This window comes from Trichomonas vaginalis, chromosome I (assembly GCF_026262505.1).
Source record: "Trichomonas vaginalis G3 chromosome I, whole genome shotgun sequence".
Taxonomy (NCBI): domain Eukaryota; phylum Parabasalia; order Trichomonadida; family Trichomonadidae; genus Trichomonas; species Trichomonas vaginalis.
Window position 1 is genome coordinate 15,677,548 of NC_067203.1, and position 25,341 is coordinate 15,702,888.

Below are 25,341 nucleotides of genomic sequence, written 5' to 3' on the forward strand. Positions count from 1 at the left end.
CAGATGTGCCTTAATGTGCAAATATCAAGTGTGTGATCTCATACTCTGATGAGATATTTGAAATATGGAGAAATTTTTTTGGTATTTGAAATACAATAGAGACCAACACTGATATGGAAGTATAGGATATCAAATAGTCTTTATAATGGTAATATTATGATGCTAGATCTATCAAGATCTAACTTAAAATTTGATCTCAGGGAAATTGAAAAAGTAAATATTTGAGGGTATTACAATTGTGTAGAATTTTAAGCTAGGTCTTGATAGAACTATCCTAAACATCTCATATATATATTGTATGAAAATGAATTATCATAGGATCAAAAGGAAATTAGGTATATATTAATAGAAATCGAAATAATATTTGTTTACTGCAAAAATACAAGCTCTATAAAACTTTATATTCATGATTTGTAACCAACCATAACTTCAGTGTCATCATCACCAAATGATGTGTAAACACACCTTCGAAGACGTGAAACATCTTCCTGAAGAGATGCAATCTTGGCTTCTTGGACTTGTTTAGCACGTTTAAGCTTAGAAATAAGCATGACTTGTTTAAGTCGACGCTTGCGGGCATCTTGTGCACCTTCTGTGCTCTTCATCTGGATGTTGTAGATTCGTTTACGCTCTTTAAGATTAAGTTGCATCTGAAGAATCTCGTTCTCGATCTTGTCGTTCTCTTGTCGCTTCTGTTCAAGTTTCTTATGAAGCTTCTTGAGATTGGCTTGTGCGTGTTCAACTTTAAGTTTGTGTTGATTAACCATACCTTCTAAGCCTGCTTTAAGTGACTTAAGTTCTTTCTGGTTGCGGTCATCACCAGACTGACCTTTTGTGAGTCGTGATCGGATCAACTCTTGATCAAGTTTGGTGACGCGGAACAACTGATATTCTTGGATTTCTTCTTGAAGGTTTGTGAGATCAACATTGCATTTAGCAATCTTCCATCGGAGTTCTTTGTGTTCTGAGTGATGACGGCGGATATTCTCGAGCATATCGATCTTTCGTTTGCCGGCTTCGATGATCTTCTCGTTCTGTGCGGAGACAACTTTCTTGTTGATCAAAACAATGTCTTTGTAGTCAAGGAGAATTGTGTCGTTAGGGACTTCGGCTTGACCTTGACGGAATGTGAATGGAACATGCATATCAACCATAGCATTCAAGAGTTTGTCGACTGTTTCAGATCGATCATTCTCGAGTTCGTCAGCTTCTTGTTCAAGTTTAGTCAACTCATCTTTGTATGAGTTCTCGCGTGCTTTAAGTTCGTTAGATTCTTCGTGTCTTTCAGCTTGTTCACGAGAGTCACGTGTCTTCGCTTCGCAGTACTCCAAGAAGTTCTTCCAGCGCTGTTCTGGAAGATTCTGAGGGCGGTTCGCTGGATTAAGGATTTCTTCGGTGTTTGTTGTGAAATCGATTGAAGGATGGATGAACTGGCTGAAAACATTTGGTTTGTTGGTTGGTTTAGGTTTGTATTTGATAGCAACTGAGTGTTTGTACCATCGGATAAGTTGTGGTTGGTTATCACGTGCTTTGAAGTCTTTGTCGACTTGATCTTGAACTGATTTCAAGTTCTCATCTGCTGTCTGGGCTGCTTTAGCTGCGGCAATAGATTCTTGTGTGATTTCCTTCCACGTCTGTGTTCGTTGTCTGATAAGTTCTTTCTTGTCTTCGATGTCATCAGAAATCTTGTTCAACTTAGAATTAAGTTCACGTTCGCTGTTGATTGTGAACAACAAGTGCATGATCTCTAATTCGTGGTAATAAATCTTTTCTTCTGTGTCGATTCGTTGGATATATGCTGCACACATTTGGTGGTCGAATTCTTCGATTGTTGATGCTGTGCCTTTGTAAAGTTTGACAAGTTCAGCAGAAAGTGTCTTCTTACGCTTTTCACGTTCTTCGATGAATAGTTTCTTCTTCTTCTCGAATTCTTGAACTTGGTATTGTTCTTCTTCTGTCATTTCTTCTTTCTTCTTAGTTGTCATCCACTCGGGGGCAATTGGTTCGTCATCTTGTGGAGCTTCTTCCATGTTACCAACACTGATGTTACCACCCATCATCTCTCGCAATGCTCTCTGTGCAAATGAGTCTTTCTCAAGTTCATCCGATTTAACGTTTTCTTTAACTTCTTGACCTTGAAGCTTTTTAACAATGACTTCTTCATCCTTGACTTTCATGAAACTGTCTGGATCTTCGTTTGGATATGCAGGAGGATCGAACAATTGATAGTCATCTGGATTAAGTCTTAGTAATCTGATTAACTGTCTGATTCGCTTATTCCTCTCTTGAAGACTCTGAACTGCATTCGCTTTACGACCCATCATATCTTCAAATATTGTGTTGAAATGATGCATCGCTTCTTGAATCAAGTGCTGAACAATTGTGAGTTGCGTGACCTTTCTGTTTCCTGTTACTAACTGGAATGGATCATACAACAATCTCTCGTCTTCTTTAACAATTAATTCGTTGTCACTTTGTTCGCTTTGTGTCAATGTAACTAATGAGTTTGAACGAGAGAACAAATAACGAGAACCATCAAGAGAAGTGTCTCTCATCTGTGAAACAACTAATGATGATCCAACACCTGGTTTATATCTCAATGCTGCAATTTCCGTTCTTCTCAACAATGTGACAACTTTAAGATGTCTTTGTTGTTTCTCTGTGAGAATAGGAAGTGGGAAATTATCGAAATGTATTGGAGTCTTGAACGAATAAATTGTTGTCAATTTAGGTTCGAATGGCTTAAATGCTCTTTGTGTGATTTTATCAGCATTGAGTTCTCTTATCTGGTTCTTTATTGTTCTGCGATAGAGAATAAGAGCTTTCCTGTATTCAGCAAGTTGTTGGAGTTTCTCTGCTGAAGCAACATCCAAAGTAAAGTCTTGTTTCGTGAGTTTCTCGAGTTCTGGAGCTTTCTCGTTTTGTTCAACCAAATGCATGAATTCATCCTTGATCTGTGTGATCTGTTCTGTTAATTCCTTCTGGAATTCTTGAGCTGCTGCCTGTTGTTGCTTCTCTTTTTCAGCTTTGATTTGCTGAGCTAATGGTAATTCTTCACTTCCATTGCCATCATCGTTGTGGAATCCGTTGTCTTCGCTTGATCCGTATTCTCTTCCCATCCACATTTCTGTCAAAGAAGAGATCTGGTGATCGATCAAGAACTGTCTTGAGATTGATGACTTGAAAGCTCCTTCTCTTGGAACTTGGAAAGAATCACGAGGAATTGCTGATGGATCAACACGAATTGAGTATGTATTGATGCATCCATCGTAACCAACAGTGAACAACTTCTTTCCATCAGGAGAGAAACAGATTCCACTGATTGCACCGTTTGTTGGAGAATGATGAGTAACTGTCATCATGACTCTCTTCAACTGTGCTGTAGCGTTATCTATTTCGCGGACAATTAATGTTGCTCCTGCACATCCTGAAGCAACAAACTGTTGATCAGGTGACAAAGCAATGGATGTAACTGTCTTTGAATGTCCTGTGAATGTATCATCAGGACTAGAACATTCTACATCATCAATTCCAACTAAATCTAATTCGCCGGTTGTTACGGGCATGCAGTAATATTTGACACTTTTATTGTCACATCCACAGAAGAAATATTGTTGTTCTTCGCGAAGTGTTGGTTCTGCAGTGATTGTTGATACTTTGTTTGATACTTTGAGTAATGCTCTGTTGAGTGTTTCGATTTGGAGCTTGAAATTATCAGGAGCTTCGTTAGGAACATCAATTCTGATAATTTCTCTGTGTCCTGTAGCAATCAATAATTGTTCTGGAGCATTTCCTTCACCGGCTGGTTTGAGAGGAGGTGGAGCAGAAAGAGAAACAACACTTGTTCTCAATTGCAAAAGGCCAATTAATGGGAAACATGAATTTGGATCTGTTCTAAGAATAACTACACTTCCTGTTGTTGATCCTGAAGCGATGTAATGGTCTGTAATGACAATAGAAGTGATTGGTCCCGCATGGAGACGCTCTCTGAACAGTAAAATTGGATCATCTGGGTCAGTCGAGTTGATAATTCTGAGGACACCACTTTGAGAACCGACAGCAACTAAAGAACCACCCTTGGAAGAGGCCAAAGATGTAAATGATTCGTTAGCAAATGTTAGTTTTTGTGTCTGCGCTAAGTATGGAGAGCAAGTCCATGTTCGTAATGTTCCATCTGCACCGGCGGTAATGATTTGGTGAGGAAGAGCGCATACAGCTGTAATAGGACCTTGGTGGGTCTCTCGTAAGCATGTCATTGCGTTTCCACTGTCAATTGTTTGGTGAGTATTTTCATCGAGTTCGACACAGATAAGAGAATTGCGATCAGTACCGAACATTAAACGATTGGAATGTGGGAATATCTTGAAGAAAAGGATTGGCGCACCTGTTTCTAAGATGAAAAGGTCGTTTGTATGATGAAGATCTTCGTAATTGAGCCAATAGATGTTTCCGCATGTTCCGGATGTAATGATATACTTGGATGTGCAGAAAAGAGCGGAAGCATATTGCTGTCCGTCTTCTAATGCTTCGAGTTTGAATGGATCTCCGACAATTTTACCTGTTTGTGGATTTACGATGATAATTCTGCCATCACGTGTGGCAACGATGCATTCGTCTTTAGGAGACCATGTTAAAGCTGTAACTGGAGAATCAATTTCTGCAATAACTTCAACAAAAGCATATTCTTCCTTGCAACCTTGTAACGTATAGAATCTGAGATGTGGCTCTGGATCATCTTGTAATTCTGGTGGTAATTCAGGAAGAGCCAAGTTATCATCTCCATAAACAGCTATAAGACGAGGGTGCATTGGACAAACGCTGATATTCTGGCCAATTGGTGAATTGAATGTCTTGTTTGTTACTTCTACTTTTTTTTGCCAATCGAATGCTGATAAACGGAAGGTTGGAAGGCCACCAAGAGAATAAAGCCACTGTCCGTCATAAGAGAAATCTAATGACTTAACACCGAAAGTTCCTTGGACTGAAACTGTTCCGGTTTCCTTTCCATTTATATCAACAAGGTGAATAAGAGGATTTTGTATTTGATCTGCGTATGCAAGAGTTTGTAATAATGGAGTTCCTGCCATAGCAGAAAATCCAGTAAGTTCGCCTGATATTGAACTGAGAATTTCAATTGCGCGATCTTTAAATTGACAAATCTGCAAAAAATTACCGCATCTAATTGTAAACATGTTATCCCCAATAAAGGATATTCCGAACGAGGCGTCAAAGCCCATTGACTCATCGTGAATAATCGAAATATCGCTCATTTGATGAATAACGTATTTTCAATGAAGATTCTTTTTTGTCACTTTTCGGTTCGATGACACTTTTTCGGAAGATTTTTACATGGATGGTGAACCGATTGATATGAAAGTCGTTGTCATTGGCACAACAAGTGTCGGTAAGACATGTATTGTCCAGCGTGCAACGAGTGGTGAGTTCAATGAAAAAATTACTCCAACATTAGGTGCTTCTTACATTTCAAAAGTAATTGAAGTTAACAACCAAAAAGTTAACTTACAAATATGGGATACTGCAGGTCAAGAAAGGTATAAGGGTATGACACCAATGTACTATCGTGGTGCTCAAGCTGCTTTAATCGTTTATGCTGTTGATTCAACAGAGAGTTTCGGATGCATAGATGAATGGTATGAAAGTGTTGAAAAGAATAAAACAAACCAAGTTCACTACATCCTTGTTGGCAATAAATGCGATGTCGAAAAGCGCGTTGTTTCCACTGAGGAAGGTAAAAATAAAGCAGATGCGCTTGGAGCACAATACTATGAAGTATCTGCACTTTCTGGAGAAGGTATTGATGATTTATTCGTTAATATTCCAAAGAAATTCCTTGAAGAGCTTCCAGTTCAATATCACGACGAAAAGAATCTTAAACTCGAGAAGCAAAAAGATGACAAGAAAGGATGTTGTTAAAAAATTAGATATTATTACTGTATTTAACTAATTACATATTATGGAAAGAATATACGTCTCATATGTGAGCATATGAAGCAATAATGAATGAATTCAAAAACTAATAAATTTGCGGTTCCAAAAATTAATCTCAGAAGGATGTTATCGCTGTGATAATATTGACCAACGCAAAGTTTGTAATAACTTTCTGGTTCCAAGAATAAATAAGATTGGAATCGTTCGTGAAATCGAATTCTAATCTGAACATGTTTCGTATTGAAAACAGGTTCTTTAATATATGTATGATTTTTTCCACTTAAAACAAACGATTTTTCCGACCATCAAATTGAATTTGATTATGATTTGTGAATTTAAGGAATATATTATTGGCATATATCATAAAAACTTCGTGATATTCAAGAATTGGTTATATAAGCTAATGAAAAATATCTCAATGGAATATTTTAAAATTATTATGGTGTTGGTAGAAATTGTGATATCTTGTGAATAAGCAGATACAAAAAAGCAAATCACTAATTCAAGAGATAAATAAAAAGCTAAAGTTCAAAAGGTGAAATTTTAATTCATGGTAAAAGAAAAGCATGATAAATGGTTAAGTTGGTCAATATAACATACCTTGATTTACAAATTCAAGTGATTGTTCAGAGCAAGATTTGGAAAAGATTGTCGATTTCAAATTGAGGATCATGAACATCTTGATCAAAAACAGACCAAATGTCTTGGACTTCTTTGGCAATGATCTGTTTGTCAAATAACACACTGAAGTCATCAGTTTTTTCAATCTCTAATGATGGTTTTTCAGGGAGTTTAACCTTTTTGTTCATGTTTCTTGTAAGAACACACCATCTGTTCTTAGCTTCATTGTTTGTTCTGTTTCCAAGAACACTGGCAATTAAAACCCAATTGTGTCCATGCTTGTTAACAAGCTCTTCAAGAGTCTTGTCCTCGTCAGCTGTCCACTCCTTTTCATTTCTTACATTTTTGAGATGTTTGTTGTATCTGTCGTTGCATTGTTTAGCTGTCTTTCCTTTAATCTTTTTAGCAATCTCTGACCATGGAGCATCGGGTCTTTTCTTGCGCCACTTAATGATGAGAGCGTCTTCACTTGGTTTGAAGAACGTACGAACCGAGTGCATTTCTAAAAAATGAAGCAAACAAAAACATCTCAAAAGAATTCAAAATTTTTGAATGCTTTATTTGATCGATTGAAAACTTATTTTGAGATGTAATTAAGGAATCAACAATTAGATAAAATTAATCCGTAGCTTCGAAATTGAATGATTATCGAATTGAATGACTCTCAAAATAATATCGTTGAATTTAAATATGAGAATTCGTAAAAAGATTGGTTAGTGCATATAATCAAAATTTTGATTTTTGTGATGATTATTTTTTATTATTATTTAAGGGTGTACACGAGAGGATCATGTAAACTTCAGAATTTAGAACCTTATTTTTAGGCATTATCTTGGCTACCTATTTAGGCTCGAAAAGCAAAAAATATCAAAAAATACAACTTGACTCCATTATGACCCTTTCATGGAGGTAGTTTTTATCCGCTAGTATTTTCCCTTTGAATCTCTTTACAATTTGAAATCAAATTCAAAACTCAGTAGAAGAAAGGAAGAATCGACTTACTACGGTTGTAATACGAATAAATACATATATTTAATTATTTTTATTTACATAATAATTGTTTGAAGCTCATATTCCATCAAATTTTAAATAAAAACATTAAAATGTTGAAAATGTTCATATATTTAATAGGGTTTTGGCACTTTATTGAGGAATTACTACATACATAGTCGAACTGAACTTGATATTTTGAAATTTAAATTATTTATCAAAATTAAAATTTAACTTGAAATTTATAATTATTTAGTCATATTTTGCATAATTCTAAGTAGATTTTGTAAAAAATCAAGAAAGAAAAATTTTCACGTGCTTTATTTTTTCTTTTTTATAATAATACATATTATTATATAATTAACATATTCATAATGTTTCACCCTTTCAAAAATATAATCCTCCTCCTCTCAAATAAACGTACATACGGGTGGCCTCTTTTTTCAAAAAATTAAAATTTGAAATTTTGGGCTCAAATATTAGAGATTTTTTCAACCTTCAACGATATATGTTGTCTATATCAGACCTCCTTTCTTTTTGATACTTAACATTGTTCCTAAATCTTAGCCGTTAAGGCTGTTCTGAAAATATTTTTTTTTCGAAAAAATTCGAAAAAAATTCTTAAAATTCAAAAATCCCTTAATTCCTGAGGATTTTGGAAAAAAGTTTTTACATGAACATGTGTATATTATATGAAGTATATTGATAAGGTAAAAATCAAATTTTATTGCATATTCATCGAGAAAATAAACTAACGAATCCCTCAAAATTGAGAGGGTAATCCTCCTCCTCTCAAATAAACGTACATACGGGTGCACCCTTAACCCATCAAATTTAAAAATCTGAAGGAATTGAAACAAAAGGATTAGAAAAAGATATTATCAGCGCACTATTCCTGTCATTATTTTAAGCAAAATTAATTTCAATAATTATTCTTTGAAATATGGCAAAATAATCATTTAAAGTACAATATTTAACGATAAGAAATAATGATTACTCATAGACATGTTTGCTTAATGATGTTAAATTATCCAATGTTACATTTTTGAATGGTTTGAGAGTTGAATGAGATTTTTTCTACTTTCAAGGCACTTTTGAGAGGGAGTCTATTTTCAAAGTAGAACAATTCCATTAAAATGTAGCACAAGAAGAACTCAAATACAGCTATATTAGTATTAAGTTTGACAATTGTGGTTCTCTCAATTTTGATCACGCCTAAACTTACTTATAATTCAAACTTGATTATTAATTGTTTACCCATTATTCGGGAACGGCTGTCATGCATGGATAAGGTCTGTCTTTTAACAGAGAAGGAATATTAGTAAATGGCTGAGTCATTCAAAATTCGATTTTTTGATAAATTATCGGCATAATGAATTCAAAAGAAGGTTTACAAAGAAATTATATTTTGTAATAAATATATTCACTGGCGTGGATTATCATGAGTCCAATACTTATAATCAGCAGAGTATAATTCAACTTACGGATAATTTAATGCTCTCCTGGAATATTAATTTTCAAAAATATTTCCGAATATCTTCATATTTTCTCTCAATTTCTTGAGAAACACGGAAAAATAATGGATAAAAGGATCAACGTATCTATTAAAACACTGTAAAATTTATTCTACAGGTGCTACTGATCAGTTTCATCAACGTTCCTCGCATTCTTCTTGTATTGATGAAATAACAAAAGGATTATAATTTAAAAACATACCAACGAGAAAATTCAAGAATTATGTAAACAGTGGATAAATCACAATATTTAGGTGTATTATTATAAATCTCATAAAATAAAATAGTTGACCGATGAAATTTGGGATTATATTGTAATTTTACAAGAATTGGATTTGTAAGGTAGTGATTTCTCACTTTATCTCATACAAATATAGCACATTCGAATATTAAAATAATAATTTATCTATAACATTGAAAAAAACAGTTTAATTGAAATTGAAAATAAAAATTAGATTAAGAGTGTACAACTAATCAACAAAATTACAATAAACAAGATAGTTACTTTAATTTTTCATTGACATTATTAAACAAATGTTTCAAAAAAAAATAATTACGATCACTGATCATGAATAAATCACATTTAATATATCAAAACTTTCATATAATCTATAACCTACACAATGAACAAAGCTCACTGATTTAAGTACTGTGTGTATACTTGAATTTCTGCCTCAAGGCGCATTTTATGAGCGTGATCTTGAGGTGAAAGTATTTGCTTTTTTGAGTATTTTGAAAGTTCTTTCTCGGCTTCTTTCTTTTTATTTACAATAATCTCATATGTTTGTTGTTGAAGTGGATGAGGTGGGACTGACTTGCTAAATAACTTCTTTTTCTGTGGTGGCTTTTCTATAAGTTCATATTCTGGATTTTCTGAACCAATTCTGCATTTTCTTGATGTTAAAAAGAAAGTTTGAACGGAAAGATCTTTGAGATTAAGAGAATCAACAAAGTCTTTGAATTCTTTAGATTTGGCTGCTTGTAGTTTATCTACTAATTTATTTCTTCTCTCCAAGAGATTTGTCATTTGAGTTAGCTTTTCATCTGTAGTTAAATTTTTATCTGATCTGATATCCATTAGCTGTGCATCTATTGCTGAGAGTTGTGAAATTGCATCATCTGCCGAGGCAACATCAATTTCATCCTCTTCTTCCATCTTCAGAATAAAAAAAAAGGGGATCATAAAAAATTGAACATTTGAAAATATGGGGAACAATGAGAGCACTAGCCGTATGATTGCATAATTTTTGATTTTTAAAGCCGTAAGACTTAAATAAAGAAATCATTTTTGGAGAAAATCAAAATATGAGATTTTTCATAAAAGATTTAAAGTATAATTCCACATAGAATGATAAATATATAAAATGAATCACTAAATTTTGAATGGAAATTGATGATTATACTCCAGCAGGAAGTTTAGAAGAGGCAAAAAAGCTTTTTAGTGAAGCTTTAGAAGCAGAAGACTTCGAACGTGCTGATTTCTATCAAGATGAAATTGAAGAATTCAAGAATTACAACGAAGTATTGCAAAATGCAAAAAATATACACAATTATATTCAAGGAGCAAATGATATGGATAATCAAATGACTATTGTGCAAGACCAATTATATGATAACATCATTAAACAAAGAGATAGCGATATAGCGAAATTTAATAAACAATTTTTTGAAATCAAAGCCAGACAAAAGCAAGAATTGATTGAACTACTTAACAGATGGACAATTGATCGTGAAAAACAGACAAACGACTCCCAAGAAGAATATAAACGTACGCTAGATACAGCCAAAATACTTGTCAGGCAATCCAAAATTAAAGAAGCCATTATCATGCGCGATAAAGCAAGAGAAATGAAGAATAAAGCTGATACAATTGATCGAGATGAATTTGATCGACAATACGAAAAGCTTTGTCTAGCAATGGAAGTTAGACATCGTACTGAACTTGATAACTTTATGGAGTCAAGGCGCGAAGCAATGCAAAAATATGACATAATGATTGAGAAGGCATATGATGAAAAAGATAGGCAGTTCATGATTGAAAACTCAAATGCGGTTATAGCAACTGCAGGAAAATATCCTGTAGTTAATCCAGCTCCTCAATCCCTTAGTATGCAAACTGTTAATTATCAAAAAGATATTGTTTACATTTCTCGGTCTAAAAACGAGTTGTAGTTGATTAGTACTTTGTAGTTTAAACTCTTGTTATATTTGTTCTGTTGTTAAATAAATAATATTTTTTTGTCTCCATGATTTTGGAATTTATCATAAAGAAAATATATCCTTATCAATAACAATACATATTTGTAGATATTGATTTCAGCAAAAATTCCAAATTTTTTCATTTTTTGATTTTTGATGAAATTTTCTTTGATTTTCATTGTATTTTTACGTTTAAATTTTTTTCTTGTTATTATCACGATTATGGAAATAGCATTGGAACATATCATAATATATAAATATTCACATAATGGTCGCTTCATACAGTTGATAATTAATTTGATGGAATATGTATAGGAACTGAACTGAGAACATAAGTAGTAGGAAAGAGGAGGAGATTGAAAGAAAATACAATTTATAACTTTATATTAAAAGGGATAGAAAAACATAATAATGATGCATAAATACCGAACCAAACGATATTTTCATCATTAGTATATTTGTGATGAAGTAAATGGAATAAACTCTACAGATGCATCGGATTGGGAAGCGATTGATGGAAGAGTAGCTGATGCAACATCAGCGAAAACCGACCAGTTTTCTATAGTCTGTGAGTTGCAGCGAGTCAAGAGACGTGGTGGGCGAATGGACTTCTTCTGAGAAAGCATTTCTTTTAAGAAAAAGGAATGGCTTCTCCTAAGTTCGCCATTGTTCACGTAAGTTTCATCGCGCATTGGTATATAACCTCCAACACAAAATTCAGGCATCTGATCGTAAAAGTGGCAATATCCACCTTCCAACAAATAGACGTCTGGATATGAGAGATTAGGGTATTCGTTATGATGTCTGTCATATTCACGGAACAATCTCAGGAGTGTTGGTCCACGATTCTGAGAGAATTCACAATGAAAAACAATACAATTTTTCTTGTTCAAGTATCTTTCATAAATACCGTAGAGCTGAGATTTAGAACGAACATTTCTGGCTCCAATGATACGTCCACCGCGATATTCGTACTCAAATCGTGCGTCAATGATGATAACTTGATCAAAACCGGCTGCTTGAGGATCTGTAATAAGGTCTACAAGTTGCTGTGGTGTAATTGTTTGGCATGGACTTGAGCTCATTGAAGAGCCAAAATCACATGATTTTTGTCTTGCCAAAGGCATTGGACTTGGAGACATAGATACAAACTCAGTGTCCGAACACTCGGATAAGTCTGGGAGGGGAATTCCCGTGTCCAAGACCTGCGAAGAGCACCGAGCTAGCATTATTATCTCTAATAAACGCAAATATCCGTTTTACATTGACCACCTATTGAAACTTTTGTGTTGATTTAGCAGTTTTATTGAATTGATGTTTTCAAAACGTTTTGTAAACTTCACAATAGTATCCCCAGCACTTCACCTGTAATATTTATCCACCTTTTTACATTAACTTTAGATACATATTGTATTTATAAACTTTTCTTCAACTTTTTTGTTGAGAATGATAAAATGCACGTTTCAAATTTCCAAACTGACATTAGCGATTGGATTATTAATTTTTTTTGGGAAGATTACGATTATAGCATGTAAATTTAGACCATTAAACTAAAAATAATGAGAATTAATCTTTTGAGATGAAAATTCCTATATAAAGTTAGATTGGTCAATGAATGAATTATGATAGTATTGATAAATAAATATTCCTATAATTTGATTGTTTTTCCTTGAATTTTATTTTTCTGAAAAGTCAAAATATATCTGAATATACATTAGTGAATATAGACGTTGGAATGATTCGGAAATTGAATTCATATTTAATTTTCAAATATCATTCAATACACTTTTCAAAGTTTTTTTTATAACAATCATCTTATAATATATTATTAATGCATATTACATAATAGTTATTTTGAATGAAAATCTTTTTATTGGAAAAATGATGACAACAGTAATTCTAAAATATATCACATTATTCAAAAACCGATATCTTTCAAATAATTCAAATGAGAGGTTATTTTAATAAATAATTTGAAAAGATATTGTAAAAATCAATACTTTTCTTCTCAATTTAAAAGTATTATACTCAATATAATTCCAAACGCATTTTGCATTATCTATTCCAGATTAATACCTCATATATGATATAAAGAAATGTATTTATCTTTTCTATTTGATAGTTGCAAAATTTTCTCTCATTTTTTTATTTATACATTTGTTTAGTATTACACATAACGGGTAATTTACATTGCCCCTTTTTGCGTAAATCAATTACAAAAATAATCAACCATCTCATATTTGTAAAGTCTTCAAACCCAATATATTATGAAATTTTGTTTCTTATCCTATATCAAGGCCGACCCATTGCTTTATATCGTAAAATAAATTATCAATTTGAGAAGATAATTGTCCGATTAAATTAATTGGATATCTAACATTAACTTCCAGTGATAAGCTGAAGTAACTCAAAATTGGCCGGCTCTTTAAATTTTTTTCATTCTGATTTCGACAAGATCTTATTAGCTGAGTAGGTGACAAAAGTGCATACTCTTAAATTAACCTTAAATGTTGATTTTTCGATATTTTCGGTATTAACCTTATTGTAAATTTTTCCGGTGATAAATTTATCACACTGAGGTTATTTTTCCGGTGAGATTTTTAACCTTGATTTAATGAAATTAATATATATAAATTTTATTATTTTTAATTTCGAATGAGTATAATAAAATATTTTTGAACCTAATGTCCTTATTCCATCTTTGAAGGCAATATTAAATTTGGCACAAAGAAGTTTAAAGGAAGAGTAAGCAAGATTAGATAATTTGGACTTTTTTTAAAATTAATGAATAAACAGTATATTTTTGAAGTGTAAGCTTATTTACCTGAAGCTATATTACTTAATATAACATTCAAAGTATTATTGCTATTTATTGGAGAACAAATTTATGTAATTTTCACATGAAAATTGATAAATTTGTATTTCCTTATGATAATCAATTTTTGTATTTGTAGAGAGTCTCCCTGCATGATATCAAGACTTGGCTATTAGTCTTTATCCATTTTGAAAATTGTATTGTAAATTGTAAGAATTTCTGAATACTACTACTATAAAATATAATTGCTTATCTATGTATATTCTCCCTGCATGATATCAAGACTTGGCTATTAGTCTTTATCCATTTTTGAAAATTGTATTGTAAATTGTAAGAATTTCTGAATACTACTACTATAAAATATAATTGCTTATCTATGTATATTCTCCCTGCATGATATCAAGACTTGGCTATTAGTCTTTATCCATTTTTGAAAATTGTATTGTAAATTGTAAGAATTTCTGAATACTACTACTATAAAATATAATTGCTTATCTATGTATATTCTCCCTGCATGATATCAAGACTTGGCTATTAGTCTTTATCCATTTTTGAAAATTGTATTGTAAATTGTAAGAATTTCTGAATACTACTACTATAAAATATAATTGCTTATCTATGTATATTCTCCCTGCATGATATCAAGACTTGGCTATTAGTCTTTATCCATTTTTGAAAATTGTATTGTAAATTGTAAGAATTTCTGAATACTACTACTATAAAATATAATTGCTTATCTATGTATATTCTCCCTGCATGATATCAAGACTTGGCTATTAGTCTTTATCCATTTTTGAAAATTGTATTGTAAATTGTAAGAATTTCTGAATACTACTACTATAAAATATAATTGCTTATCTATGTATATTCTCCCTGCATGATATCAAAACTTGGCTATAAGTCTCTATTCATTATGAGTATGACCCCATTTTTTTTACAAAAAGTGCCGAATTGCAACTTTGTCCCAATCTCCTTATTAGCTGATTATTCTCTGAATTTATCTGTGTACACTTGTTGTCGGCTATATATTCATTCACAGTAATAATCTGAGAATACAATTTGGCAATCACTCTTCTTTGTCAATAATTCGTATATTTGTTGCATGTTTCATGATGTACAATAGAAATTAGAAGAAATAATATACTGTAGAGCTGATTTCATTATGATGATCTTGGAATAAAAAAATATTTTTCTCTATCTCCCTATTAATGGAAATAACATATAAAATTCCTTGCTTGTATCTAAATTGCTTTTCTTGATACTCTGTTTTATGATATTTCAATCTTTTTTGAATTTCACTCAACTTAACTCATTTCCTAATGAATTATTTCAAACATAACTTAGTTATCATTATAAATGAATGTATGACACTCTTGTCAGTCAATGCTCCGCATTGAAGTAATGAATGATGAACAGCTTGTCATTCCGGGAGACATGAACAGACGACATTTCCAAAATGACAGATACAGACCAACAACAGTGCACTGTTGCGCTTTGTCGTTAAAGTTCCTCAATAATCATAAGATTGCTGAATAGTGTGTCATTCCGGGAAACATTCACATGGATAGTTTCCCAACATTCAATGCCCATAGAATTCTTACAAGAAATTACTCTATTTGAAATTGTGTTCCCTCATCACCAATCTAATTCACAATTAGTGTATTTAATTAATATTTCATTGCTTATCATTTCGTTAACCTAGGTGCAATCTCATTTTACACAAAATCATTGATAATCTTTTAATTTGGCTTTGATCTTCCTCATTCAAATAATACTCTAACAAAATTCATATAATTGAAAAAATACTCAATCTAACTCAACCATTCTATCCCTGAGTACTTCATTTTTCATTCTCAATCATACATTTTCAAATTTATTTTATAATTCTTTAATAATTCTATGTCTCGGCAATATTCAAGACATATTCCAATTTAAGAAATTCATGAAAATTGGTTATTCTTTCAAATTCATGGTATTCAACTTTACATATCATAGATTAGAGATTAAAATATTTATATATGTAATAAGTACAAGATGTTTTCATAAGAAATTCAAAAATAAAACATTATATCTCATTTTGGTAGTATTCTATAAAATCTATCTTTCAAGCTTCTATATAGATCAAATGAGGGAATATAAGTATTTCAACAATTGAATTTTACTTGTTATCATATTTAGGCGAAAAAAGCTTTTTCTATAACATGTACATCTATATGAGTGGTACGTTTTGACAGAGAGATATCCCTCTGATGTTGAGAAAATGAATTTCTAAATTTCCAATCATGATCTACCCTCACAGATTTGGCTCAAATTTATGTACTATACTATTTAGACATGAAGTATCATTGTGCAGATATTAGTTTTTGAATATATGTTGATTGCATGTCTGTGGTGAAATATGTGCTATTTTTGAATCATGGCTCACAATAGGGTAATATTATCAAATATTTTTGGAATAATAACATATGGCAAAACTAAATGGTATGCTTGTAACTTTCAATGGTAACACAGTTTTTTTAGATACGATAATGATTCACATTTCAGAAAAATTGAATATCAATTTGCCATAACTTATATTTTTATTATTGGTACTACAATCATTAAAAAATTAGAATTTATCATTTCAATATGAATTGAAAAATATCGGCTTTTTTTCAATTTTATGTTGAAATTATTCATTTTAATTTATGAGACTTAATAGAGAGAACACATTAATAGAAAACCATCTCCAACCATATGCAGGCTGCACACCAGAAGAATGCCTGTCCAAATTTGTTAAAGCATTCACACCTTACAAGGAATTCATTGACCAAATGCAAGCAGCTTTACTTCTTCATAATATTAAGCTGTTTGCTGCTATGCTATCAACAGTTATCGGAGTTATTGCTCTCTTCGCAGCTCTTAAAGCTTCCAGTATTTCGAATGTTATTGTCGGAATTATTGCCATTCCAATCTTAGAGCTTTTCTATTGCTTTGATGCTGAAATACATATCAAGAAGCTTTATCTCTCTGAACTTCCAAAGCTTGCTGATAATGTTCCGGACCGCATCCGTTCACTTGAAGAAATCTTTGCTGTTGCATGGAAACCAGTACTCGTTGCATGGCGTTTTGGATTCTTCATCTATGCAACATTCGTCTGCCCTAATCCAGTCGATACAATCGCCTTAATTATCTTGATAATACTCTTAGGACTTCTTAACAATGTTATTTCACTCTTTTGGGTCTTCTCTTTCGTTCTTATTCTTGCTCTTGTAACACCAGCAATTCTTGTTAAAACTCCAGTTGGCGAGAAATTAGCTGAACTTCTCCACAAGAAGCAGAAGAAGGAATAAGTCAGATATATAAACAACAGATATCTATTATTACTACTTTCATTTTCAGACATAAAAATAAAAAAATTGATATTTTCGATTTAAATTCAAACAAATAATATATTGGAAATAAGAAAATGAAGTACTTACTTAGTCGTATTATATAAGCAATTATATAAATGAAGCGAATCAGAGGGATATCTTTCTCCAATTTCAATTTCTTGGCTTGAAGAAAATATGCAGTTAGAAACAGTTACATTGCCATCAATGCTATATATATAAATAGAGTTAAAGGCCTTTCCTGTATTAGAAATGAAAATATTATTAACTAAATCTGCAAAAGCTTGGTAGTGATAAAACGTAATACAAGAACCTTCTCCTTCACTTTTATTATACTGAAACAGGCAATTAGATATCTTAGTTCTACTAGGATATGAATTCCAGTCCCAATATACTCCAAAGCATTCAGAATAGCATTCCGTAAAGATGCATTCTATCAAAGAAGTATTACTCCCTTCAACTCTAATAGCACTAATATATTTTGTACCTAAGCTTTTTGAAATATTCGTATTATCAATGATGGTTCGTGATTTAGTTTCGAAACTATGAATGTATATCGATCCGAAATAGTCTGCTTTGGAATCAGTAAAAATTGATTTTGTAATATTTCCCTGTCTGGTTTGTTCTGAGTATATTGATCCACCATAATCAGCTACACAAGCTTGAAATGTCGATGACTCAATACTAAAATTAGATTGCAACAAGTAAATTGCTCCTCCTTTCGATTTTGGAGCAGTAACATTAATAAAGAAGCAAAGATTAAAGAAGTAATTTCCTTTTTTAACATGTTGATGTTTGTCATATTTACCTTTATATTTATTTCGGTCGAAAACCATCACATAAACTCACTCTATCAAATTGACACATTTTCATCATAGAACATCCAAAAGGTACACAAAGCATAAGATAATTCAATGGAAATAGTTGGTAGTTCTTCATTTTTCGAAATAAATTTAATATCATTATAAAGAATTACATAGTTAAGTAATATAAACGCTTTTTAACTAACAATAAAAACAAATATCTATAAGTAAGGCGATGCAAGGAGAGTTCTACGCTTCGATGCAGCGACAGTTGCCAATTTAAAGTAATGTACCCAAAGCCAGGCCCACATTAGGTCACCGGATTCCGGCTTAAATGTAAATTTCTGGGCAAGAATATCTGATAATCTGAGCATATTTGCTCGAAGCTCAATTCTTCGTTTTTTATTGGGGAGACTCATGGCAACACCTATATCTTCAGGATGGAAAGCAGGAATTTGAATAACAACCTTTGAATAGTCAATAAAAAGATTTTCAAAAGGAAAACGAATTTGATCGCTAAGAACAATAGGAATGCATAGAGTTCTAAACGTATCAAATAATCTTTTTGTTGTTGGCCCATCTCCATGAGGTACAATGCAATATTCTGAACTTAACATCATCCTTGAAAAGTTATAGTTGTAAACTGAGTGAATTGGGTCATATCTCTTGGCATTTATAATAACGGCATGAGGAATTCTATGCATTTCTTCTGCCATTCCTCGTCGAATTGGTGTAGCTTGTTCATCGAAGCCACTGAGCTCAATTTGACCGATAAAGAACGCAGTGATAGGCCTAGTATTATCGGAATCTATAATGTCTACTTGATTTATATTTGAAGTTAGTGGGAAGTTGCTATTTCTCAAAGATTCACGGGAGTTTGTAACTGTATAATTATAATCAAGATCACCAAGTGTAATCATTGATGGAAGATGGTGTTGATGATATGGCGTAATTGGAATATTGTTATGAGAAAATAACATTTGAGTCCAAGCATGATCAATACCATCTGATCGGTCGAAGTATGGTCCAGCTTCTCTTAATTGAGGCAGAATAATCTTATCGATGTCGCCGATTTCTCGATGTTGATTAAATATCGCTCCGTATAAAGGTACGTAAAATAAGTCAGCATCTTCAGGATCGTATACACGATGCTTATAATATTCAATTGTCTTTGGCACAATATACTCAAAAACTGTTGTATGGGCCAAATTTCCTGGAATGGCTTGAACGTATTGATGATGAGCGATTTTGATTTGGTATGGAAGGGATAAGTTATAAAGATATATTTTGAGTGGAGGCATCTTACTTACAAAATAATTATAATGCTTTGTAAAACATGATCCTAACTCCGTTTCAACTTGAAACTGACGAGCATATAGACTCATATAAATTACAAAGTATATGCCAATGAAGTAGCCAAGGCACCCGACTACACGCCTGCGTCGGGTGCAAGCCATACCCTGAAAAATTCAATTAAAAAACGGCAATGAAAATTTTTTAATCAGATTTTGACTTCCATAGAACATTTGAAATACTGATTTTCTATTGTTTTTGGAAATTCTGAAGTATTCAATTTCGATTACAAATTATACAACATTCAGTGTTGAATTCACATCATCATTTCTATGTAAAAAATTTATGACCATTTAAAAAATTCTATGAATACGTTCAAAATATAATTCATCTATTTTGAATTTAAAATCTGAAAAGAACTCACATTCCATTGGATTTCTCATATTTTGATTAAAGAACCATCTCATGCATGTCAACAAGATTTTTATAATCAAACAAACATTTTCTATTATTGATTCAATAAAATTTTTGGAGATCTAAAAAGTCCAAAAATAAAAACATGAACTATAAAATTAATAGAAAATAACAACAATATTTACATATCTTTGAAAGCATTCAAGATTGCTTGAACAAACTGTGTATAAGACCAAGAATCTCCGCGAAGTCTACTAAAGGAAACAACGTAAACGTTCCTAAAGCCGTATAAGCGACAAACTTCTGCGACAATTTGTAGATCTCCTGCGTATATATTAAATTCTAAGTCTGAAGTTCTTGTATATTGAATTGCAAGTGATAATAATGTATTTTCAAGTTTGTTAGCAACGCCGTTTGGATCTCTGTGTGAAATTGTTTGAGATAAAATCGCTCCTCTATGAGTATTTGCTCCGTCGTCGGGATTCGACATTGGATCCGATATTTCGCCAAGACCCAATGATATTGATCGCGGCTGAACCGGTTTCGATCTGGGAGCGGGCATATCTTTAAATCTGCTCTTAAGAGGAGGCGCCGGCGCTTCATCTTCGTAAATCGTTTCGAGAGGTTGTTGGCCTTTCAAATCGTTCTTAGGACCAACAGGTTTCATTAAATTGTTCGATGAGAAGCCACCCATTGAAAGCGAAAGATGAAATTCTGGGGCTTTTGACTGAGGTTTCGGAATTGGGAACACATTTCCGACGCCGTAAAACCATGGATGGGCTAATATTTGCTGGATTGTCAGTCTTTCGTCAGGGTTTGGATTAAAAATTCTCTGAATAAGATCAAGACATTCAGGAGAAAGTTCTTTAGGAGGTGCAAAAGATCCTGTAGTAATTTGCTTGTACATTTTATCAGGATCTTCGTAATTCCAAGGTAAAGAACCATCAACGAGGGCATATAATATAACTCCGAGAGCCCACACATCAGCAGGTTGACCCATGTATGATTGCTGCGTAAGGGCTTCAGGAGCTATGTAACATGCTGATCCACATCTATTTGTCATGGGCTTATCTGCATTAATAGAACATAATCCAAAGTCTATAAGTTTTACAGTATTGTTTTCTGTTAATAAAAGATTTTCTGGCTTTAAATCTCTATGAACTATATTTTGCGAATGAATATAATTAACTGCGAGGAGAATTTGTTTGAATAATCTTTTTGCAAGGATTTCTTCGACGCGTTGGCGAGAGATAATGAAATCGAAAAGCTCTCCACCACCGCAATACTCGATAATTAAGTAATAAGCAGCATCGTCTTCTAAAAAGTCATAGAATTTAACTATACCAGGATGATCAAGTTTCCTCATAACTTCTACCTCCTGCATTAGTAAATTCATATCGACTTCAGTTTTAATCATGCATTTGTTGATAATCTTGACTGCAACCTGCTCTTTTGTGAACACATCAAAACCTAGTTTGACTGTGGCAAAAGATCCATCACCAATGGTACGAAAAAGTCTATATTTCCCGATTATCATCACAATGACAAAAAAAAATGAATTGAATTTATAATTGTTCTTTAAATCGGATTTCGTTTAAATATGTTGCAGAGTCAAATCAATATTAACAGATAATTAAGTCCAATCTTAATTATTGAAGTGATTATTTCCAAAAGATAGCAGTATTATACTAAAGCTCAATATCAATGATTAGTTACCATGTAATTAAGCAAATACTTCATTCTTGCTCAATAACTTGTTGTGTCAATTTTGATTGTTTTAGATTCATTACATTAAGGCGGTTCATTGATAATGGTCGTCTCAAAAAGGATCATTACAGCAGAATTCAAACAATAAAATCATAACTTTAAGATAAATTGATGTCAACTTTTTTTGTTTTGAATCTTTCGATTAAACAATGTATGTACTGATAGCTACATAGGCAATTACATAACCATTCAAAGCAAATTATTGGATTTTTCAAACATCAATTGATGAATTTCGGAGATTATTTTAAGATTAAGTCTCTAATCTAATAACAAATAATTTTATTCACATATAAAAACAAATATGAAAATTAGAATCACTAATTTCTGAGAATAATTTCTCAATATTTTTCTGAAATGATGCAAAACAATAAACAATCATTCGATCACAATGTCTTCGCGATAAACATGACCTGTATTACCCTTGAGATCTCTGCATTCCAATATATCGTCATCAACCTTATTGGAGTTAACAATAATTAATTGTCCAGATGATAACGGCAAAAACCCATCGTCTCCTATCGGAATTCTGATGGCCGAAGAGATTGCGAACCGGAGTTTCTTCAATTCAATGCATTTGACAGGAACAAAGCCTTTTGGTTGAAACGGGGTATCAGAAGCAAGAACCCATTGATCTACTGGTGTTTCGTATAGATAAATTTCTTGACCTTCTTTAACAGAAAGCTCATTAATATTTTCTCCTGTGAAATCGAACTTCGCAACACCAATAGAAAGAGGAGCGTCGGTTTCTAGGTAGTTCTTTCGCGTAATCTTTGACATTAAAGCAACATCTTGGAAAGTAAAGACGACATCTGTTGGTTCGAAAAATTTCAAACGAGTTCTGGCAATTTTAGTGTATAATATGAACTCTCGTAAGTCATGCATTAAATCTGTTCTTGGTTTAATGATGGAATCAAAGCATTTTGTAATTCCAAACGAAAATCCTCGAATTACTTCAACGTATCTATATAAAAACTGTATCGCACAACTGCTGATTTTGTTTTGCATTGTTTTGATGGATGAGCTTGCTGATTTCACTAAAGATATGTATTTTTCTGCGTATAAGTTCAACATCAAGCATTTTTTACGAACTTTTGCTGCTAGAAAAGCGTAATTCTGCATTTCCGTTTTGACTTTCTTTTTTTCTTTCTTCAGAAATAGTTGATCAATATTTTCTTTCAGCATTGTTAAACTCTTGAAATTATCATCTGTTTGCTGTCTTTCTATTGTGAATACCATGTAAAATGCATCAACATTTGACTTTAGCTTTTGTAAAACGGATAAATCGTTTGAAATGTCATCAAGGAACTCGGGAAGGCAGAAAAGGTTAATAGATTCGCTAATATTTGAGTAAAATGCAGATATTTCAAACAGAATACGTGACAAGTGTTCGTATGTTTTTTCTTGAGAGCCAGGAACTCCAGGACAGACGATAACGCCACCGATATTGTGAAACTTATCAAATATGTTAGATATCATCAGTGGGCAATTGTATTGTTTGAGATTCAAAACAGATGAAACTTCTTTGAAAACATCAAAAACACTTAAATATCTATTGAAATCCGCTTCTACATCTTTAATAAGGGTTTTCCACTCTTTGTGAACCTTCGAAATCACATTATCAAGGCTCTCAAAGTCAATCATTTTTTTCTGATTTCTTCTCAAATTATTGTCAAAAAAAATTTAGATATAAATGATTAGAACAATTTCTAGTGAACCGGATGATAAACCATTAGATGATGCATCTTGTTTGTATGGTATGCAACCTAAAATATCGAAATATAAGACCTTATTCCATCTTTTATTCTGGAATATCAATTCAGTTCCTGAAGCAAAGATCAAATTAATAAATGATTGGCAAATTCGTCTTCCGATGGTTATTGGCGTTCTCCTCATTATTGTTTGTCCGTATATTGACTATATTTTATATTCAGTCGAATTGCAAAATCATGGTTTTCGCCAAATATTCAAAATAACTTTCTTCATGATAATGTACATGATGTCATACCTTGTCTGTATCTACGAAGGACCTGGTTATTTGCCTTATTATTATCCATTTAAATCGACAAAACCAATCCGAAATCAAACAGAAATTTTGAAAGGCGTTGCTTCACAGCCTGCTCAAAAAATACACCCGTTAAAGGCAGGAGACTTGGATCGTTGCCATTATTTCAAATCAGTTGGCAGATACATCATAAGACCAGACCATTTCTGCGCATGGACTACATCATTTATAGGAAGAAAGAATCACAAATTATTCTTCTTATTTAACTTCTGGGGAGTAATTTACATTACTTCGCTCGCAATTTACACAGTTAAGTCAGCAATCATATACATTCTTGATAAGGATGATTTCAAGTATGTACACATCTTTATTTTGGCCATATTTTTGACTTACGGTGCAGTTTTCATAATTATGCAAGTTATATTCATTTTTGTGTGCGTAAAGAACTTTACACTCAATGAAACGCAATACGAACAGGTCAAATACGAAAATCCACCAAATTACAGGAAGAAAGGAATTATCCGAAATTGGGAAGAAATTTTCGGTCCTGTAAAGAAAATATATACATGGTTAATTCCAATTGGAGCATTTCACGGCATGGATCCAGAAGATTTATTATATTCTAACCATTATTATTGTTAATTGCTAGGATATTTGCTCTACAAGCAGTATTTCTCAATATATTTAATAAATGTTTCAATATTTGTCTTCAAATATTATATTTTTATAAAATTTTTAATATCAGATAAAAATTACAATGATTTTAACATCAAGATCTTCTACATTGATTACTTAACACATTTAATTAAAAAATTCTAGAAGATTTTAGTTCATTTTTATATTTGTAGAAGAGAATGAATGATCCAAATGCACTTACTGATCAAAATAAACAAAGAATAATGAAATCCCATTTATTTGATGAAGAAAATGAAACAACAACTGTTAAACCACCACCAAAAACTCCTGATTCAGCTTATAAATCTCAATATACTCCATCTCCAAGAGCAACTCAACATAATTATACTCCTACTCTTAACACAAGAAATCAACAATATGCTTACCAAAATTCTACTCCTACAAAACAAATTATTAAACAAATTGATCCAATTCCACCAACTCCTCCATTGCCTAATATTGTGCCATTTCCAGATTTTAAATTCGAGCCATTGAATAAACTAGAAAGACCAGATATTGCATTTAATAAAAATAACGATATTAATTCAACAATTGATACATCGAGTTTGATAGTCCTTGGATCTCTAAGAGAAAAGATGTCTAAAGAATCAGCAGAATTTGCAGAAAGAATGAAAAATTTAATAATTTATGAACAACAACCTTCAAACTCATTTACAAGATCAATGAACATGTCAGGAACTCTCAACGGATCTCAAAAACTAACAGTTGAAGGAGAATTTATAATGCCAAACGGAACTCCTTTCACATAACTCTATTTAGAATTATATTGCACTACCTATAATTAGAAAAAGAACAAATGATTGAATTTAGATCAAATTAAAACGAAATTTACAAATAGATTAAATAATTTTCAAAAAGAAGGTTAACTCTTAATTAAAAGAACTGTTAAGGAAGTCAAAGATATGGA

General features: G+C 32.3%; 13 protein-coding genes across 13 annotated transcripts, besides 2 other annotated features; 5 read left to right on the forward strand and 8 right to left on the reverse strand.

Annotated features, from left to right (window-relative positions):
- Positions 1 to 346: 346 nt before the first annotated feature.
- Positions 347 to 5,270, reverse strand: TVAGG3_0992600 (cilia- and flagella-associated protein 43 family; the record flags this gene model as incomplete). The annotated part of the gene is made up of 1 exon (XM_001276884.2): positions 405 to 5,270. One exon carries the CDS (start codon positions 5,268 to 5,270, stop codon positions 405 to 407), a length of 4,866 nt encoding a protein of 1,621 aa, XP_001276885.1.
- A 72-nt stretch (positions 5,271 to 5,342) lies between these two features.
- Positions 5,343 to 6,270, forward strand: TVAGG3_0992610 (GTPase protein; the record flags this gene model as incomplete). The annotated part of the gene is made up of 1 exon (XM_001276885.1): positions 5,350 to 5,934. The coding sequence occupies one exon, from the start codon at positions 5,350 to 5,352 to the stop codon at positions 5,932 to 5,934; it is 585 nt and encodes a 194-aa protein (XP_001276886.1).
- A 136-nt stretch (positions 6,271 to 6,406) lies between these two features.
- On the reverse strand, positions 6,407 to 7,070 carry TVAGG3_0992620 (RNA polymerase II transcription regulator recruiting protein; the record flags this gene model as incomplete). Its single annotated transcript, XM_001276886.1, has 1 exon — positions 6,576 to 7,070. The coding sequence occupies one exon, from the start codon at positions 7,068 to 7,070 to the stop codon at positions 6,576 to 6,578; it is 495 nt and encodes a 164-aa protein (XP_001276887.1).
- Positions 7,071 to 7,341: 271 nt separating this feature from the next.
- Positions 7,342 to 8,380: a mobile genetic element.
- Positions 8,381 to 9,482: 1,102 nt separating this feature from the next.
- Positions 9,483 to 10,358, reverse strand: TVAGG3_0992640 (uncharacterized protein; the record flags this gene model as incomplete). The annotated part of the gene is made up of 1 exon (XM_001276887.1): positions 9,709 to 10,230. The coding sequence occupies one exon, from the start codon at positions 10,228 to 10,230 to the stop codon at positions 9,709 to 9,711; it is 522 nt and encodes a 173-aa protein (XP_001276888.1).
- An 87-nt stretch (positions 10,359 to 10,445) lies between these two features.
- Positions 10,446 to 11,320, forward strand: TVAGG3_0992650 (uncharacterized protein; the record flags this gene model as incomplete). The annotated part of the gene is made up of 1 exon (XM_001276888.2): positions 10,458 to 11,246. The coding sequence occupies one exon, from the start codon at positions 10,458 to 10,460 to the stop codon at positions 11,244 to 11,246; it is 789 nt and encodes a 262-aa protein (XP_001276889.1).
- Positions 11,321 to 11,670: 350 nt separating this feature from the next.
- On the reverse strand, positions 11,671 to 12,533 carry TVAGG3_0992660 (positive regulation of cell cycle G2/M phase transition; the record flags this gene model as incomplete). Its single annotated transcript, XM_001276889.1, has 1 exon — positions 11,723 to 12,502. One exon carries the CDS (start codon positions 12,500 to 12,502, stop codon positions 11,723 to 11,725), a length of 780 nt encoding a protein of 259 aa, XP_001276890.1.
- A 1,207-nt stretch (positions 12,534 to 13,740) lies between these two features.
- Positions 13,741 to 15,060: a mobile genetic element.
- Positions 15,061 to 16,767: 1,707 nt separating this feature from the next.
- On the forward strand, positions 16,768 to 17,469 carry TVAGG3_0992680 (uncharacterized protein; the record flags this gene model as incomplete). The annotated part of the gene is made up of 1 exon (XM_001276890.2): positions 16,776 to 17,420. One exon carries the CDS (start codon positions 16,776 to 16,778, stop codon positions 17,418 to 17,420), a length of 645 nt encoding a protein of 214 aa, XP_001276891.1.
- Positions 17,470 to 17,504: 35 nt separating this feature from the next.
- TVAGG3_0992690 (pectin lyase-like family) lies at positions 17,505 to 18,303 on the reverse strand (the record flags this gene model as incomplete). Its single annotated transcript, XM_001276891.1, has 1 exon — positions 17,546 to 18,295. The coding sequence occupies one exon, from the start codon at positions 18,293 to 18,295 to the stop codon at positions 17,546 to 17,548; it is 750 nt and encodes a 249-aa protein (XP_001276892.1).
- A 144-nt stretch (positions 18,304 to 18,447) lies between these two features.
- TVAGG3_0992700 (macromolecule glycosylation) lies at positions 18,448 to 19,894 on the reverse strand (the record flags this gene model as incomplete). The annotated part of the gene is made up of 1 exon (XM_001276892.1): positions 18,484 to 19,719. One exon carries the CDS (start codon positions 19,717 to 19,719, stop codon positions 18,484 to 18,486), a length of 1,236 nt encoding a protein of 411 aa, XP_001276893.1.
- A 132-nt stretch (positions 19,895 to 20,026) lies between these two features.
- TVAGG3_0992710 (protein serine/threonine kinase protein) lies at positions 20,027 to 21,515 on the reverse strand (the record flags this gene model as incomplete). Its single annotated transcript, XM_001276893.1, has 1 exon — positions 20,151 to 21,506. The coding sequence occupies one exon, from the start codon at positions 21,504 to 21,506 to the stop codon at positions 20,151 to 20,153; it is 1,356 nt and encodes a 451-aa protein (XP_001276894.1).
- Positions 21,516 to 22,111: 596 nt separating this feature from the next.
- TVAGG3_0992720 (SH3-domain family) lies at positions 22,112 to 23,377 on the reverse strand (the record flags this gene model as incomplete). The annotated part of the gene is made up of 1 exon (XM_001276894.1): positions 22,112 to 23,377. The coding sequence occupies one exon, from the start codon at positions 23,375 to 23,377 to the stop codon at positions 22,112 to 22,114; it is 1,266 nt and encodes a 421-aa protein (XP_001276895.1).
- Positions 23,378 to 23,426: 49 nt separating this feature from the next.
- TVAGG3_0992730 (cysteine S-palmitoyltransferase protein) lies at positions 23,427 to 24,380 on the forward strand (the record flags this gene model as incomplete). The annotated part of the gene is made up of 1 exon (XM_001276895.1): positions 23,427 to 24,380. The coding sequence occupies one exon, from the start codon at positions 23,427 to 23,429 to the stop codon at positions 24,378 to 24,380; it is 954 nt and encodes a 317-aa protein (XP_001276896.1).
- Positions 24,381 to 24,592: 212 nt separating this feature from the next.
- TVAGG3_0992740 (uncharacterized protein) lies at positions 24,593 to 25,183 on the forward strand (the record flags this gene model as incomplete). Its single annotated transcript, XM_001276896.1, has 1 exon — positions 24,593 to 25,183. One exon carries the CDS (start codon positions 24,593 to 24,595, stop codon positions 25,181 to 25,183), a length of 591 nt encoding a protein of 196 aa, XP_001276897.1.
- Between the last annotated feature and the right edge of the window lie 158 nt (positions 25,184 to 25,341).